Source organism: Periplaneta americana, chromosome 16 (genome assembly GCF_040183065.1).
Source record: "Periplaneta americana isolate PAMFEO1 chromosome 16, P.americana_PAMFEO1_priV1, whole genome shotgun sequence".
Classification (NCBI taxonomy): Eukaryota; Metazoa; Arthropoda; class Insecta; order Blattodea; family Blattidae; genus Periplaneta; species Periplaneta americana.
Genome location: NC_091132.1, coordinates 8,634,589 through 8,651,738, shown reverse-complemented (window position 1 = coordinate 8,651,738; position 17,150 = coordinate 8,634,589). Strand labels below are relative to the sequence as shown.

At 35.2% G+C, this 17,150-nt stretch overlaps 1 protein-coding gene across 1 annotated transcript in view; it reads left to right on the top strand.

Moving 5' to 3' along the window:
* The first annotated feature begins 3,108 nt into the window (after nt 1-3,108).
* LOC138716357 (next to BRCA1 gene 1 protein-like) overlaps nt 3,109-17,150 on the top strand; it is a 40,117-nt gene continuing 26,075 nt past the window's right edge. The window contains exon 1 of the mRNA XM_069849359.1: nt 3,109-3,597. Within this exon, the coding sequence (XP_069705460.1) occupies nt 3,445-3,597 (153 nt within the window). The 5' untranslated portion in view covers nt 3,109-3,444. The remainder of the gene's footprint in view (nt 3,598-17,150) is intronic.

Here is a 17,150-nt window from a genome sequence, read left to right as displayed (position 1 = left end):
ACTGTAGTCTGTGACCAGCGTTGCTTACGAGATTATACAAGCTGGCGCATAGAGCTTGAAAAACGAGTCTTAAGTGGTTCCCTCGTAATGCCAATTCCGCCGCTCGGAGCGCTGTTCTGCCCTATATATTCATAGCAGAACACTTAAAAGACATTGACATTTGGGACATTTAAAGGACTTATCATTGCTTATTAAATGCTTCGTACAATATTTTATGGACAATAGACGTAATTTGCAAACTTCTACTCCTCAATTATATTACAATAAAAGGCTGTCATTCTTGATATTAAAACATATTACATATAAACTGAGGGACTGTCTGCTCTGTACTTCAGTTCATACACCAAACATTTCCGGAAATAAATTAACTTGACATCTTACATACACGCACTATAGCCTACCCTTTTCACCTAATATTATTAATATTGTTATTAAATAAGATATTACAACTAATTAAGGTACTGCATTATCTTTAATTTCCTTGAATTCATAATTACGCATTTGCAAGAAGGCCTAACTTTTCCCTCTCTTTTTAAAAAAAATACGGACGTCACAATAACTGAGAAGTATAATTATTGCGCGATTTTTTCTTGCAGTGGTGAAAACATTTCTATAGGCCTACTGATTAATCTATTGAGCATAGTAATAGTAAACGCTGTAGTATTTTAGTGCGTGTACGCCTACTCAGCTCTTGTAAAACGAAATTTTCACTTTCAACGGAACACTCACTTATATTCAGTTCTTGTATCTTGCAATAAATTATCCATTTGTGATCATCTTTCCAATATAACCTCCCATTGAAACGACCACTTAAAATCATGAGCTAGAATTTATTATGTTAAAAACATTTCCACGTACATACTGTTATAATTGTTATGAACCACAATACAAAAGACAACACTGTGAAACTGGATTAATTTACCAAGATCAACATCAATACCGGTAGTATAAAATCACATATAGGCCTAGGCTATATTATTTCATTACTTTATGGTATTAATTAGAAGAATTAATTTTGAAGAATTTACAAATATGCTGAAATAATTTATGACACCTCATATAGAAATGTAAAAATATGTATGTACATTTTGAAACAATGGGTATAGCACCACTTGAAAATGTTGAGCATTTTAACAGTAACTTGTAAATTGTTCCATCACGTTGTCTATAGTGTTCATTTATTGTAGCACTTTTAGAACGAACGTGGTTCACATACATAAGAAGAAATGACGATGGAATGAGTCGAAGACATACAGTTTTCTTTAATTTTTAGCAAATGATGAAGTTGAATATATACTGTTACTTCATATCCTAACATAAGTAGAGTTGCCACCATAGATGTAACACCTGAAATGAATATTATAAAATAAATTAATGTATTGGTAATGATACAAGAATAAAAATAAATTAGGCTAGACATAACCTCACAAAATTACAAACACATGCAAAAAAAAAAAAAACTTTACGTATCCGTATATAATAAAACTAGATATTCCAGATATAATTTGTTTCACACGATAACCACCTCAGCCTATTTCGGCAGCAGCCATTATTAGTTACAGTTTGAGGTGCATACCTAATCTCATACTAACCTTGTTAAGTTCTCTAACCTAATTCACTGATAATTACGTAACAATACACAGGTCTAAAATACAGACAAATACACATTAATTACCTAATAAGTACAGCATGAAGATAATTCATTACTTTTGTCGGTATTTTCTAAAAGAGAAAGGGAAAACAGTAACAACATTATTTTCAATGTTTACATCACGTCGTTCACATTTTCATTAGGCCTATATCAGTAATGCTTGGTAAGTGAAACAATGCATGAAATTATTTTACATTTCGGGTCACATCATTCGAGAGTCGGAAAATGCAATTCTCCACTTTTAACATAGCATTGCTTGTTATATGAGAAAACTTTGACATTTACCTTAACCTATAAAGATACGACCTGTTGGTACCGAGTTCTTCACATAGCAAAACACAGACAATTTTCGAATATAACTTAGCTGAACAAACTTCAAATAACACTGTAATATGCTTGGCATATTTATAATATTCGTACTCAATCAGTAATGCACAATTAATCGAACTATTTTCACGATGCACAATGCTTTGTAATGGTACTATTCATCATTTCATAGGGCAGAGAGGCGAACCTAGTGGCAGAAATTGTCATGACTCACAGAGACCTACTCTCGATCGTGCTATGCGCCAGCTTGTGTAATCCCGTAAGCAACGGTGACCAGTATAAGCCTTCTGATATTTCCGTCTTCTTTTTGAGTCACATAGTACTTCCCTGCCAAAGATTGTACATTCCATTGTTATTTTCATACGTGCAAGAACGACCTAGGCAGGGACCGCTAAAGTTTACCATTGCCCGAATAGCTTGATAAAAGCCATTATTTTACAAACGATCCAGAAGCACTACGATTCCAAAAAATATGTTTCCTAAAGGTTTAATAAATTTGAAAATATTTGTTAAAATGACTAAAGAAAACACAAGAGAAACTAGCGCACAGAAAGTTCAGGTGATTATATTGTATTTTTGGTCCAAGGAAAAAACTCGTCTTTTACGAAAATAGTACTATCCTTGCTCACTGGCGCCTTAAATATTAAACTTTATCTCCACAAATAATCACTTATAAATTCGACGATTTTCACCTATAAAATCACCTGAACTTCCCGTGCGATAGTACAGGGAAAATACAGAATACTGTTCAATGCCCTAACATTATTAAAAATTCGTAACATAACGTTCTAAATGCTCACAACAATGCTTAGGCCTACTTTGCAACCAAGAAAGGCACTTAGAACTCAATGATGATTCTACAGTAATTTACAAACACTGTGAAATAGAAAATAATTTTCCCAACGGTTTAATTTATAAATATTTGTTAAAGGCACTCAGGAAAACAATTAATACCGTTTATAACACTATCACACAGGGCTCTGCTATCACATCATGCCCGCCTAAAAACTTAGATTTACCTACATTTTGTGACGTCATACAAGCCGAACTGTTACGAAATTTAGACCGGAATTTCACGATGACCGCTGCTCCGATCCCATTTGCAACGCGCTCTGGTGTTTGAAGCGTAAATTAAATGTGAAGTATATTCCTTTTTATTGTATTTGATGGCGTACGTGCAACTAATAATTGTTTAAGTATTTCAAAATATACAATTAATTGGAAATATATAATGAGATATTATATATTATCAAATTAAGGATTTATAGTTTTTGTGGCATTGGTGCGCTCTGTGAATTCTGGTCATCTTAACAACTACGTACTTCGTGACGTTCGTGATTGTACACCAACACAGACGAAGACCGAAGAACATTGTTTCCTTTTTTTTTTATTCAAGTGACATTCTAATGCTTGTGGAAAAGATTTGAGAGACGTATTAGCTTGCAGAGAAGCTAAAATTTCTTGAAATGTCAGCTGATATGGAATCTTTAGGTATCCTTTTTGAGTTGCAATGGAAAAAGAAACCAGGGGGAAACAACAACAGAGAAAGCGTAGCTAGTATAGGTATATGGGATACACCTGATGCGTCTTTAGATTGGATGACATTTAAGTCTTACGTGGTAAGTAATATTAGGCAACAGTTTTCTTGTGGAAATGTTCTGTAGTATATGATAGGCCTACATTTCATATAGAAAAGCATTATTGATTCAAGCCATTTATTATTATTATTATTATTATTATTATTATTATTATTATTATTATTATTATTATTATATGATAATTTAGGGTGTACCATTATACACCACTATGTAATAACAGCAACAGTTATGATAACATCTGAAAGAGTGATAGCTAAGTGACAGGAGATTGAGGACCCTGACAAGGTTAGAGTGTGTTAAATGGGAAGTTAGAAAAGTAACAGGGAGAAACGAGCATTGAGCGACTTCCGCCGATTTTGGAATAGACACCGACGCACTTGAACTGCCAACATATAATTAAAACAAAAAATCACTACCTGTTCAAGAGCGCCACACTCAATCGCTTTTATCTTCATCTTGACGAGGATAATAAAAGCCTAACCTAACCTGTCACTAAAATCCTAAACTAACCTAACCTGTCACAGATTCGCCTATACAATGCATAACAAAAGCCTAAAATATCCTAACCTAACCTGCCACAGTTTGGTATATGCAAAGAATAATAAAAGCCCAAACTAACTAACCTATCACAGACTCGCCTATACAAGGCAAAATAAAAGCCTAAACTATCATAATCTAACCTGTCACAGTTTCGTATATGCAAAGCACAATAAAAGCCTCAACTAACCCGACCTAACCTCTCACTAAAATCCTAAACTAACCCAACCTACCTGCCACATTTGCCTACACAAAGCACAATAAAAGCCTAAACTATCCTAACCTAATCTGTTACAGCTTCGTGTATGCAAACCATAATAAAAGCCTAAACTAACCTAACCTAACCTCTCACTAAAATCCTAAACTAATTCAACCTAACCTGCCACAGATTTGCCTACACAAGGCATAACAAAAGCCTAAACTATCCTAACCTAACCTGTTACAAACCACAATAAAAGTCTAAATTAACCTAACCTAACCCGTAACTAAAATCCTAAACTCACCCCACCTAACCTGCCACAGATTTGCCTGCATAAGGCGTAACAAAAACCTATACTTCCCCAACCTAACCTCCCATAGTTTCTTATATGAAACCATATTAAAACCCTGAACTAACTTATCCTGCCATTAAAATCTTAAACTAACCTAACCTAACTTGTCACAGATTCGCCTATACAGGGCATAACAAAAGCCTAAACTATCCTAACCCGACCTGTCACAGTTTCGTATACACAAAGCACAATAAAAGTCTAAAATAACCTAACCTGTCACTAAGATCCTAAAGTAACATAACCTAATTAACCTGTGACTAAAATCCTAAACTAACTTCACCTAACCTAACCTGTCATAGATAATAACGCATAGTAAAATTCTAAACTAACTTAACCTGTCACAGATAATTACGTAACGCATAAAAAAAGTCTAAACTAACCTAACTTGTCACTAAAATTGTAAACTAACCTAACTTGTTACTAAAATCGTAAACTAACCTAATCTAACCTGTCACTAAAACCCTAAACTAACCTAACCTGCCACATAATTACTTCACGCATAATAAAAGTTTAAACTAACCTAACCTGTCACTAAAACCCTAAACTAACATCACCTAACCTAACCTCTCACAGATAATTACGTAACTCATAATAGACTAAACTAACCTAACCTGTCACTAAAATTCTAAACTAACCAAACCTATCATTAAAACCTAAACTAACCTAACCTAACCTGTCACTAAAACCCTAAACTAACCTAACCCAACTTAACCTGTTACAAATAATTACGTAACGCATAAAGTCTAAACTAACTTAACCTGTCACTAAAATCCTAAACTAAGCTAACCTAACCTGTTAATAAAATCCTGAACTAACCTAGTCTAACCTATTACAGATAATTACCTAAGGCATAATAAAAGCCTAAACTAACCCAATCTGCCATAACACTTCATTTTCTTACCTCTACACACTTCCCTAAAGTATGAAAACCAATCCACAATCATTGACTCCGATACAGGTACATTCGTTTCATCGCACTCTCTTATTGTTTGAGCTTAATTGCAAAACCGTACATTATAAGAACTCTCATGGTTGACAATCTCGCACGACTGAAAAATGTGTTATTTACACAACTTAAATGTTCCATAAAACTCATGCCCGGCGCATTTTTTTTTTTTTACAAATAATTAAGCCATATTTGATTCTCCTGCGAAATTGAGGATGCAGCAATTCTCCACAAAGTGGACACTCCATATTTGCGAGAAGCAGACTCCCGGCACCACTGTTGCACTTCATTTTTACTATTAAGGATACTCAGCTTTCTAATATTAAGACAATCACCTACTGCAGCCATTTCCACAACTACAAATATACATTTTAAAATTTACGCTCGAACATTACAAACTAGTGCGAAACATTCGTAATGTCTCGTAAGTTACATTGGTACGACATGTAAGACAGCTGAAGATGCATATCCGCAATAGGAAAAGAAGTCACTCAACGCTCGTTTACCTTTATAAAATACCTTGAAAATAATGCCTTGCATTTATAGTATTGATTAGTAGAAATTGATGTGATCACTGGGACATCTGTAAGCCCACCCAGTCTGCTCTAAATACATACCTTATATACGAAAATCGTTGCGAGTGAAAAAAGAATACGGCCATATTTCTTTCAAGTAACAGTGGGTTTCAGTGTCGCCAACATAGTAATAATACTACACACCTAATCAAACCTAACTAACCTCTTTCATAATACTGCACACCTAATCAAACCTAACATAACCTGTCTCATAATACTACACACTTGTAGTAACATTCCTCACATTTAGTATCATTTCGTTTGCCTGTATTGCCAGCCCTGCGTCTTGTGTTGGTAGCCATCGAGTGGAAGTGGATCGTAATTCGAGGAAGAAAATATGGCGAATTTCATAATAATTGCATTTAGTTCGTCCAGTGTATATTTTGTGACATGTTAAATAGGTTAATGTAATAATTATATAATTTTATATATATATATATATACATATATATATATATATATATATATATATATATATATATATATATATATATAAGAATATATAAGAATTGAAATGTCATGTGGCTGTGATCAAAGTATTGAAAATTAGTTTATAGCGCCACATTGGCAGTGATAAAAGTGTGCAATATTCGTTCAGTGGCTGGTGGATACTCTATATTGACCCTGAAAGGATCATTGCTTCAGCACCTCAAAATAATTAATGCCATTCAGGGACAGCGCCAGGACTTTATATCTTGGGTGGGGGGCAGAGGTGGGGCGAGACAGTAGGTTGGGGGGGGGACTGTGTTAATATGATTTTGTTAAGTGTTAATGTTAATGTTCTCGTTTGGAAAAAGTCGATGCACTTATATAACTATTTAATATTTTTAAGAATAAATAGCCTATATACGAGGGGGATCCAGGAAATAACGACCGTTTGCGCATACCCGCCGCGCAGTTGACTCCCCTTCCTTGTTTGAAGGTCAACTGGCTTCCTTAACATGTGTTCTTATAATGTTGTGAGTACTGGTTGCAACAAGTCGCCATTGTGCATTTTGTGTTACTTCAAAATGAACGACGTGATTGATAATCCCGCCAACTGTGAGGTGAGGAATGTGATTCGATTTTTGAATGCCCGACATTTGAAACCTGCAGAAATTTACCGGCAATTGAAAGGAGTGTATGGTGATATTGTAATGAATGAAAGAAATGTGAGAAAATGGTGTGAAATGTTCAACAATGGGCGAACAAATGTTCACGATGAAACTCGACCCGGACGCCCATCACTCATCACAGAAGACCTGAAGACTAAAGTGAACGACAGAATCTTGCAAGACAGGCGCACATCACTCGACGAATTGCATATTGCCTTTCCTGACATTTCTCGTTCTTTGCTTGGTGAAATTGTGTCGCAACATCTTGGCTACCACAAAATCTGTGCACGATGGGTTCCACGGCAACTGAGTGACCAACACAAAACTCAGAGAATGACCTCAGCATTGACATTCTTGATGCGATATCACACAGATGGAGATGCCTTTCTTGATCAAATTGTGACTGGTGAATGGACCTGGGTGTCTCACAACACCCCAGAGACCAAGCGCCAATCACGTCAGTGGCATCATCCCTCATCACGTCCACACCTGTGGAGTAACGGTCAGCGCGTCTGGCCGCGAAACCAGGTGGCCCGGGTTCGAATCCCGGTCGAGACAAGTTATCTGGTTGAGGTTTTTTCCGGGGTTTTCCCTCAACCCAATACGAGCAAATGCTGGGTAACTTTCGGTGCTGGACCCCGGACTCATTTCACCAACATTATCACCTTCATTTCATTCAGACGCTAAATAACCTAGATGTTGATACAGCGTCGTAAAATAACCCAACAAAATAAAATAAATCCCTCATCACCCAAGAAACCGAGAAAATTCAAACAGACTCTCTCAAAACAAAAAGTCATGGCTACTGTCTTTTGGGATCGCAAAGGTGTTCTTTTGCTGGATTTCATGCCGAAAGGCACTACGATCAATGCAAATCGTTATTGTGAGACTTTACGAAAACTACGGCGAGCCATCCAAAACAAGAGGCGAGGAATGCTTTCGAGAGAAGTTGTGCTTCTTCACGACAACGCCCGCCCGCACACTGCTGCTTCAACTCGAGAATTGCTGGATCAATTCGGTTGGGAAATCTTTGATCATCCACCCTATAGTCCAGACCTTGCTCCTAGCGATTTTCACCTTTTCACTAAGCTGAAAGACTTTCTGGGTGGTACGCGTTTTGGAAGTGATGAAGAGTTGAAGAAGACAGTGAACACCTGGCTTAATGAACTGGCGGCAGAGGAGTATAACACGGGAATTCTAAAGCTAGTGAACAGATACGACAAATGTTTAAATGTAGGTGGTGATTATGTAGAGAAGTAAAGGAAGCTTCAGTTATGTAACAGACTTTGTTTTTTTTTTTTTTCAAATAAATAATTTTTTTTTTTTAATTATTACAACAAATCGGTCGTTATTTCCTGGATCCCCCTCGTATGATGTATTATTTTTCCTTTACAATTGCATTACCTGTTAAGGTACACATTTATTTATGTACTTGGATTTAGTTAAGTCATATGTACCATACTGTAAACAGAAGAAAATTGAGTGCGGACTAATTTTGCACCAAAATAAGGGTGGAAATTGACTGTGAAAATGATGACTAGTGGAGAGATGTGGGTAGGCGAGATCATTCTGTCGAAGTGGAAGACTGCAAGGCAGGCAGGACATATATATGAAGAGGTGGATTCCAAAGTGTCCAAAGTCCTTTTTTTAAGATTTTAACTTGCTTTATTCACTTTTTAATTTATCCTTTTCAAAGCCAATAACTGTATAAGTTTATATAACACATTCTTTAAAGTCTTGACTTAATGTCTGGATATGTTTTTTTTTTTTTTTTCAAACATATCTAAGGGCGTCAAATTTATTTTATCAGTTTTTGTCATTTTTCTCATAACATGATTCTCTTCATATGTCATTTCCATGTGTTTCCTTAGGGTACACCACACGAGCTACATTTGTAGCAAGTTTTTTGCGACAAATGAAGCTGGCGTAATTGTCGCAAAATGGGTGGCCACACGAGCGCTACAATTACTGCCAGTTTCTGCATTAAATGTCGCTACGTGTGGCCACATGACATGCCACACGTAGCGACATTTGTAGCTAGTTCTTTTGCGTTTTGCAGCACTTAGCCGTAGTGTAGTGGAAGCTTTCTTCCGAGATGGATTATGAAGCCAAAGTCGCTTTGTGTGTGATGTTAGTGTACATTATTACGGTCACACACAATTGTAATGCGCATGAGAAGAAAATTTATAGCAGTGCCATAAAGTTAACTTTTATTCCTGTGTCGATTTTACAACAGGCAATATTGTTCGTCAGTAACAATCGGAAGTACAGTGTGGGCGAAGGGTTTGCTGAAAGGCTGTATGAAGACCTAATTTCTCGTGTTTCTGTAGAAGGGTCATTGGGATTGTACGACAGGTTAGACATGCTCTTCCCTTTTCAATACATGAATTTCTGAAGCATCTTCAAGTAAAAAGGAGTTTTAAACATGACCCAAAACACAACTCAAAGAAGCAATATGTTTGTAACATATTTGAGAAATCTGTCTTGTAAAAGAATTGTGTTTTTTTTTAACAAATGAAGTCGCTGTGAAGGGTTTACTGGAACGCTATTGTATGGATTTTATTATTGAAGGAAACCTTTGGTCGAAAATGAAAGAAAAGAAATGTGTACTCTCAAAGAACGGTATTTTGAAAAGAGTATAAGTAAACACATCTATCATAAAAGTTCTCTTTTTCTTGGTTTTGCAGAATGCTTATTGGACGTTGCGGCAATTTAAACTTAACCCTTATATCCCAAAATACAACTCAAAGTGGAAATGTCTTTATAAACAATACTGATTTGTGAGGTCTGTCCTGCAGAAAAATTGTACGTTTTTTACCAAACAAAATTGCTGTGAAGGGTTTGCTAGAACGCTTTTGTATACATTTTACTATTGAAGAATTCTTTAGGTCGAAATTGAAAGAAGAAAAATGTATGCACTTTTTAAAGAAAGATATTTTGAAGAGAGTTAAAAAATAGGGCAACTCAGTTGGACTATAGGCTACATAAGCGAAGCAATATTTAGTGGCACCGTATTGTTGGTAACAAAATATGTCATATATATAATCATCATCATCAATAGCTATCAGGGTTTAGGCCATTTGGCCTGTTCCGTCTCAGGTGAAAAGCTGGTCTCTCCATCGCTTCTTTGGGCGTCCACGATCTCGGTATCCAAGGGGTCTGTAATTTAATAATCTCCTGGGTAGTCTATCATTTGGCATCCATAGAACATGCTCATGCCAGTTGCTTCGATACTTGTGGATTGTCTCTGTAATGGCTGCGATGTCATATATATAATAATAATAATAATAATAATAATAATAATAATAATAATAATAATAAATAATAATAATAATGGCTTTATTTAACCTGGCAGAGTTAAGGCCGTAAGGCCTTCTCTTACACTCAACCAGGATTAAAACTTGCTTACACAGTTGAACATAAAACTGGATCGGAATTAAGTAATTACATACTGATACAATTTAGGTACATAATGAGATCAAAAGAGGTAGTTACATAAAATTTACCTAATAAAATAAAAATAAACATAGTGAAATACATATTAATGTTGTTAGAATCAAATACGAATCACGTAAAAAACAACATAGTGGGATACATATTGGCGTTAAGTGATAAATAAACACGATTTAGATAATAAAAATAAGAAACAAAAAAGAAATAAAAATAAATACAGTGGAACACATTCCATTAAATATTTGCAACGCGTTAGGTCTGGCAACTCATCATAACATATTTTTCTAATTTACATTTAAAGGAAATTAAAGTTCGGCAGCCCTTGACTACAGGCGGCAGAGAATTCCAGTGACGAGAAGTAGCAACAGTGAAAGATGAGGAATAAAGAGATGATGTGTGGAGTGGTATTTCTAGCGTGTTATCATATTGTGACTGAGTATTTAAGTTATGATACCGAGAAAGACTGTGGAATCGGACAGATAAGTAAGAGGGAGTAGAGGTGTGCAAAATTCGGTATAAGAGAGAAAGAGAATGTAACTTTCTCCTCTCATTTAACCTGAGCCACAATAATTTATCGAAAGAAGGCGAAATGTGATCGTAGTAGCGGACATTACAAATGAAGCGAACACACGCATTATGAACACGTTGCAGTTTCTGGGATAAATCCACCCTGAGATCACTGAATAAAGCGTCACAATAATCGAAATGAGGCATAATAAGAGTCTGTACAAGCGTCTGCTTTAATTTAGCTGGATAGTGGTACAATCGTTTTAGTGAGTGAAGAGTGAAAAATACTTTCTTGCATGTGTGTTTGATATGCGTGTCCCAGGTAAGGTTAGATTCAAAATGAACTCCCAGGTTTTTTACAGTTGAACTGAATGGAATGATCGCCTTATTCAGAGTCACAGGAGGAAGGTTCACCTTACTAATATCGGGGATTAATCTTTTATTCGAAAATAAGATAGCCTGTGATTTATCTGTATTTAAGTTAAGTCCAAATTGTTGAGACCAAGATGAAACGGATTCGAGATTTTTATTGAGTCTATTAATACAGTCACTTAGTCTATCAGGACTGGCGGAAATGTATAATTGAACGTCATCTGCATAAATATATCTGCAATATTTAAATGACTTGGTGATATCGTTAATATAGAGACAGAAAAGCAATGCACCCAATACCGAACCCTGGAGAAATCCTGACTCTACTGTCTGCCAGGAGGAGAACCGATTATTAAAGACAACACACTGCTGGCGGCCAGTGAGATAGGAGTGCATCGTATTGTTATAAATCTGTCATGATAATAATTTCCCAACTAAAAGTCAATCTCCCTTTCTACTTCACTCCCTCATAAACACAAGTTAATTCTGTTATGATTACATATACATACTGAGAATTTCAACCATTAAAAAAACGGGTTTTCCTTCAAATTTGAGAATGCCTTTCTCCCATTGTAGGCCTACATCTTGTCCTATAGAAAACAGAGTTTACGTCTTCTTAAACATGATAGATCACGTTTTTCAGATTATTAAATTTCGGGGGAGGGGGAAACTGAAAGGTGAATCTTAGGGTATGTTACAGTTTCATGTCTCATAAAGTTTTTTTACCAACAAAAGAAAATTTTAACGCTAAAAGATAAGCGGGGTGGTACAAATTGCGATATCTTATAGCTAATTCGAGAGACAAATTTCACTGCACTCATCAATGTCACTTGTTTTATTTTTAAATACATTAAGACTGAATAAAATGCCAAGGTGTTGTATGCCTGGCTGCAAATTCAATTATCAGAAAGGAACTTAGTGGCGATATTTACTTTCCTTCTGGTGAAGTAACAAAAAAACAGGAGTAAGATTAAGAGAATAGTATTTAAAATTAGCTTACGTGTGTATCCATACGCATTTGTAAATTTATATTGCGCTAAATTATTGTAATTCTCTACTGTAAAATGAATAACTTTGATTTGTTATTTCACTCTTTTTAAAGTCTTAATCTGTGTGTCCTTTACATGACATTTGATTTTCGCTTTCTATCTCATTCCTAAAAAATTAAAGCATGAACATTCATTTTACACGGTTGTTTGTACTTTATTATAATTTTTTTGTTTTCTTTTGCATGATATTTATTCTTTATTTATTGTCAGTTAGTAGATAAAAGTCTTTTGACATGTATATTCTTTGACTCACTGAGTCTCCTCTGGGAATTAGTAAAGCGGAAATAAATATTAATATAAATTTAAAGTTTAAAAAATATGGATTTCATAATAAGAAATTACCAGTAACTAACAACAATGTTAATTCGTTTAGGCTGGAAAATTATTGGTCATGAATAGACCTCATGTCAGACGGCGCCAAACTTGCTACACTTACTGCTCCGTGTGGCCGCTTCCATTTAACTCAATGCGGTCTATAATTCCAGCTACATTTGTTGCAGAAAGTTGCTACAAATGTAGCTGCACGTGTAGCCACCCATGTCGCTACGTGTGGCCACCCAACAGCAGTAAATGTCGCAGAAAAAATGGACCCGGACCCATTCGAGTTGCGACACGACCTTGGGATGCGCCAAACTTGCTACATTTACTGCTCCGTGTGGCCGCTTCCATTTAACTCAATGCTGCCTATAATTCCAGCTACATTTGTCGCAGAAAACTTGCTACAAATGTAGCTCGTGTGGCCGTACCCTTACTGATCATAGAGAAAAGTCGAGTTTTTGTAAGGTCGAATCAGTGACAAATTGGGTTAGGTTAGTTTAGACCTTCGGTATGTCTTGCATATACTCTCAAAATTATTGTCTAAGAATGTCACTACCCACTCAAACTCCTCTCTCCCTCGCTGTCCCGTAGTATCTTTGTTGGGGAGTCTTTGCTATCAGCATTCCTTTGGTAATGCTATTGTAAAAATTTACCTATTTGTTACCTAATTTTAGTCAGCATTAAACAATTAAGTTGCTTACTGCGGTACAAACATTCAATATTGTACTCCAACCAAGGACATAATTTATGCCATTCAGATTCAAACTTCTGAAATCTTTGCCATAATGAATTCTAGGATACAGTTTTAGAAACAGTTGTCGTGGACTATCATTTACTGAAGTAGAAATATCTCGTACAACTGAACTGTCACTTACAACTGTATTAGTTTTGTCATATTTTTCTTGCATAATGGGTAATATGAGAAAACTGATTTCACATATTATTATGAAATGTAATCAGAACTGAAACTTCAAATTTTTAAACATATCACAAATAACAGTCATGACTTCGATTGAAATGAACTATCTACTAACGTACTCTAAAACAATCACTCCTTTCATTCATTTCATTCATTTATTTTATTCCATAGATCTTACATGAGCAATGAAGCTTTAAGATGTGGAACATGTCAACATTTTACAATATTACAATTACAATTTTTACAAATTTTTATAGTTTTACAATTTAGTAATTTTCTACAATTTTTACAATTTTGTACAATTTTTTTACTAAACTATGCCACTTTTGCGCGATACTTATTTCTGCTACTGATACTAATTGACACATTTTCATATTTGATAAACCTGAACCATCGTGCGGGTCCTTCAGTAACCAAACATAGCGAAGTCACTGCGCATGAGGTGACTCACACCGCAGTGTCTAAATTTAAAACTACATGTAGCAGTGAGAGACTCAACCACATTACCATAATAAAATATTCTTCAATTTTGAAAGTTTGTCTGAAATGTGATGTAGGCTATTTACTAAGGCAAGTTCAAATCAAACCAGGATCATTAAAGTAGAAGAAAGGGAAGAAAGTTGTTTATCTCAACCTCTTGGATTTATTCTGAATGATGTCATAAAATGATCAGAGTCTAAACTTTCTGAACAGAACCTTGAAAGGAGAGCCTGGTCAAGGTTACGAAGTCTCGTTATATTTTGCAAGCACTGTGATTTTTTTAAGATAAGCTGGGTCATAGAAGAGCTATTTTGTTTTATTTCAGTCAGCTGAAAAGTGGGAAGAATGCAAAAGTCATTTCTTTATATAAAAAAAAATGTTGGGGTCAACTTTCTAAACTGAAACCTTGATGCTTAATGAAGGCTTTTAAATCTTGGACGAAAGGACCTATTTTCTAACTTTGAAGGTTTTATGATAGTATACTGTTCTTCTTCTTATATCCTGTTGTTCCTAGGTGGAACATGGGGCAGCAGTGAAGTTCCTCCAGCGTACTCTGTCGCCAGCCATCCGTTTCACCTCTTTCCAGCTTTTCCCACATCTCTCTACTTCCTCCTCTATTGATCGTTTCCATGTTTTTCTAGGCCGTCCTCTCTTCCTTACTCCTTGTGGATTCCAGTCAGTTGCAGTCTTCTCAATAGCTCCATCTGGCTTTCTCAGTGTGTGGCCTATCCAATTCCATTTTCTTTGTTTTATTTGGTAACATATTTGTGATTGAGTATACTGTTACAGTAGGTTTTTTGTCTTCAGGGCTATACTTTTCATTTGACTTTTGCACTACGAATCAGCTTCACCAATGGGAGCAGACTTCTCTTCCCCGGCTGCCACTTTGTGGATAATGCCATGCCTGTCCTTGAAGCGTTGTAGCCAGCCATTGCTAGCTTTGAAGTTTGAATCACCAAATAGACCGGCAAAATGAAGGGCTTTTTGCAGATCATAGGACAGCCTATAGAAATACTTTGTGCCCTCATTCCATTAAACCATTTTATTGTAGCACTCTCCACATCACCTGAAACTGTCTTCAGTCGTTTTCATGCTGGATCAAATTTTTCGCTCATAAAACTTTCCTCAATTTATTTCCTTTTTTTAAGAAAAGTAATCAAATTCCTGTCTATTTCATTACTTCATCCAAATCTTTAAATGTAGCCAAGTTCCCAAACTTATTGATTTTCATTTAGCAGAAGCCATCGCAATCCTACTTACTCCCATCTCGTCACCTATACACTGGAAAATAACTATATAATATTTACATTGACTGGTGTGGTGTAACACTGTTACTGAATAATTGCTTTCCGTAATTAACTTAATTTATAGATATTAAATGTAAAATATATAGCCTGTATGAATTAATAATCCGGATACAAAGTTAATGTTTTACTGAGGGACAATGCTTTCACTGTAATTGATAGCGAAAGTTTAGAGTACACAAACCTGGTTTTGTCTCGATGTTTGGTTGTAAAAGTGGGGGAAAACCTTGCATTCCTTGCTCGTATCTTCTCGTGAAATCTGTATAGTATATGGATCATATGAAAAAACAAAGAGGAAGGCAGAAAATAGGTAAGACTGGAGAAAGCTGGGTTTGCAGTGAAAGACCTGCCCTTGGGCAGAACACTAAATGAATGAATGAATAAGAAATACTGCTAACCTTTATTGAAAATTATGAAAGAGGTGAAAAGGATGTTTCTGAACAGAAAAAAAAAAAAAACTCAAAATTCGGATAATAAAAGCTGTTGAAGATGTTATTAAGCATTGGATAATAATAAGAAAACATTAAAAATTTAATTAAAATATATAATAGGCCTGATTGGTAATGTATGTGCCCTGGACTGCTTATGTGAGAAGATGGCCTGGCTGATGCTTACTACATAATAATTACATTTCTTTTATTAAACTAACAGGTAAATTAATGATTGTGGAGTATCCAAATTCTTTTGCAAAATTTTTAACAGTTTTTATGTAACTAAAATATCACTGAAAACCTAAATATTCTTAAGATTGTGCAGAAAATCCTGCATTTGATTATTTAACAGATACATTTATACTGAATTTGCAGGTCTCAAATTTATTCTCACTATTACTCAAGCAGAAATTATATATATTATTTAAAACCTCTTAAAAAATTCCTTTGGATATGATAAAATACAGAGTGAAGTTCCGAAAGCCTGTTCTGAAATAATTTCATCTCCTTTAAGTTGTTTGGGGTATATAATTTGCCAGTATAATATGATATTTTCCTAGAAATACTGAACAGTAAAACAGTGTCGCAAAAAGGATATAAATATACTGCTGCTAATTACAGGCCCATTTCACCATTAAAGTTATTTATAATAGATTTGGAATACAATAAAATACTAGTTTTAGATCAGTTTCTATTTAGAAAACAAAAGGAATGCAATTTTGAGGATGAAGTACTGAAAACTTTAGATTCGAAATTACATGATGGAGGAATATTTTGCCTTAGCTAATGCATTAGACTGTGTAGCTCATAATATTATATTGATAAACTAATTGAAGTGTTATCGTATTAACATTCATAGACATTTTGCTAGCCCATGCTACAAGCATGTTAAACTAGCCCCGGCTATCAACTGGTTACTTGTACGGGATTCATATCATATCGCTAACACTGGTTTATGAATATAAAAAATGTTAGTTCACTGGTCATCGTACTTAGCAAACGTTAATGATATAGCTTTATTATTAAAGCTAAGGAATA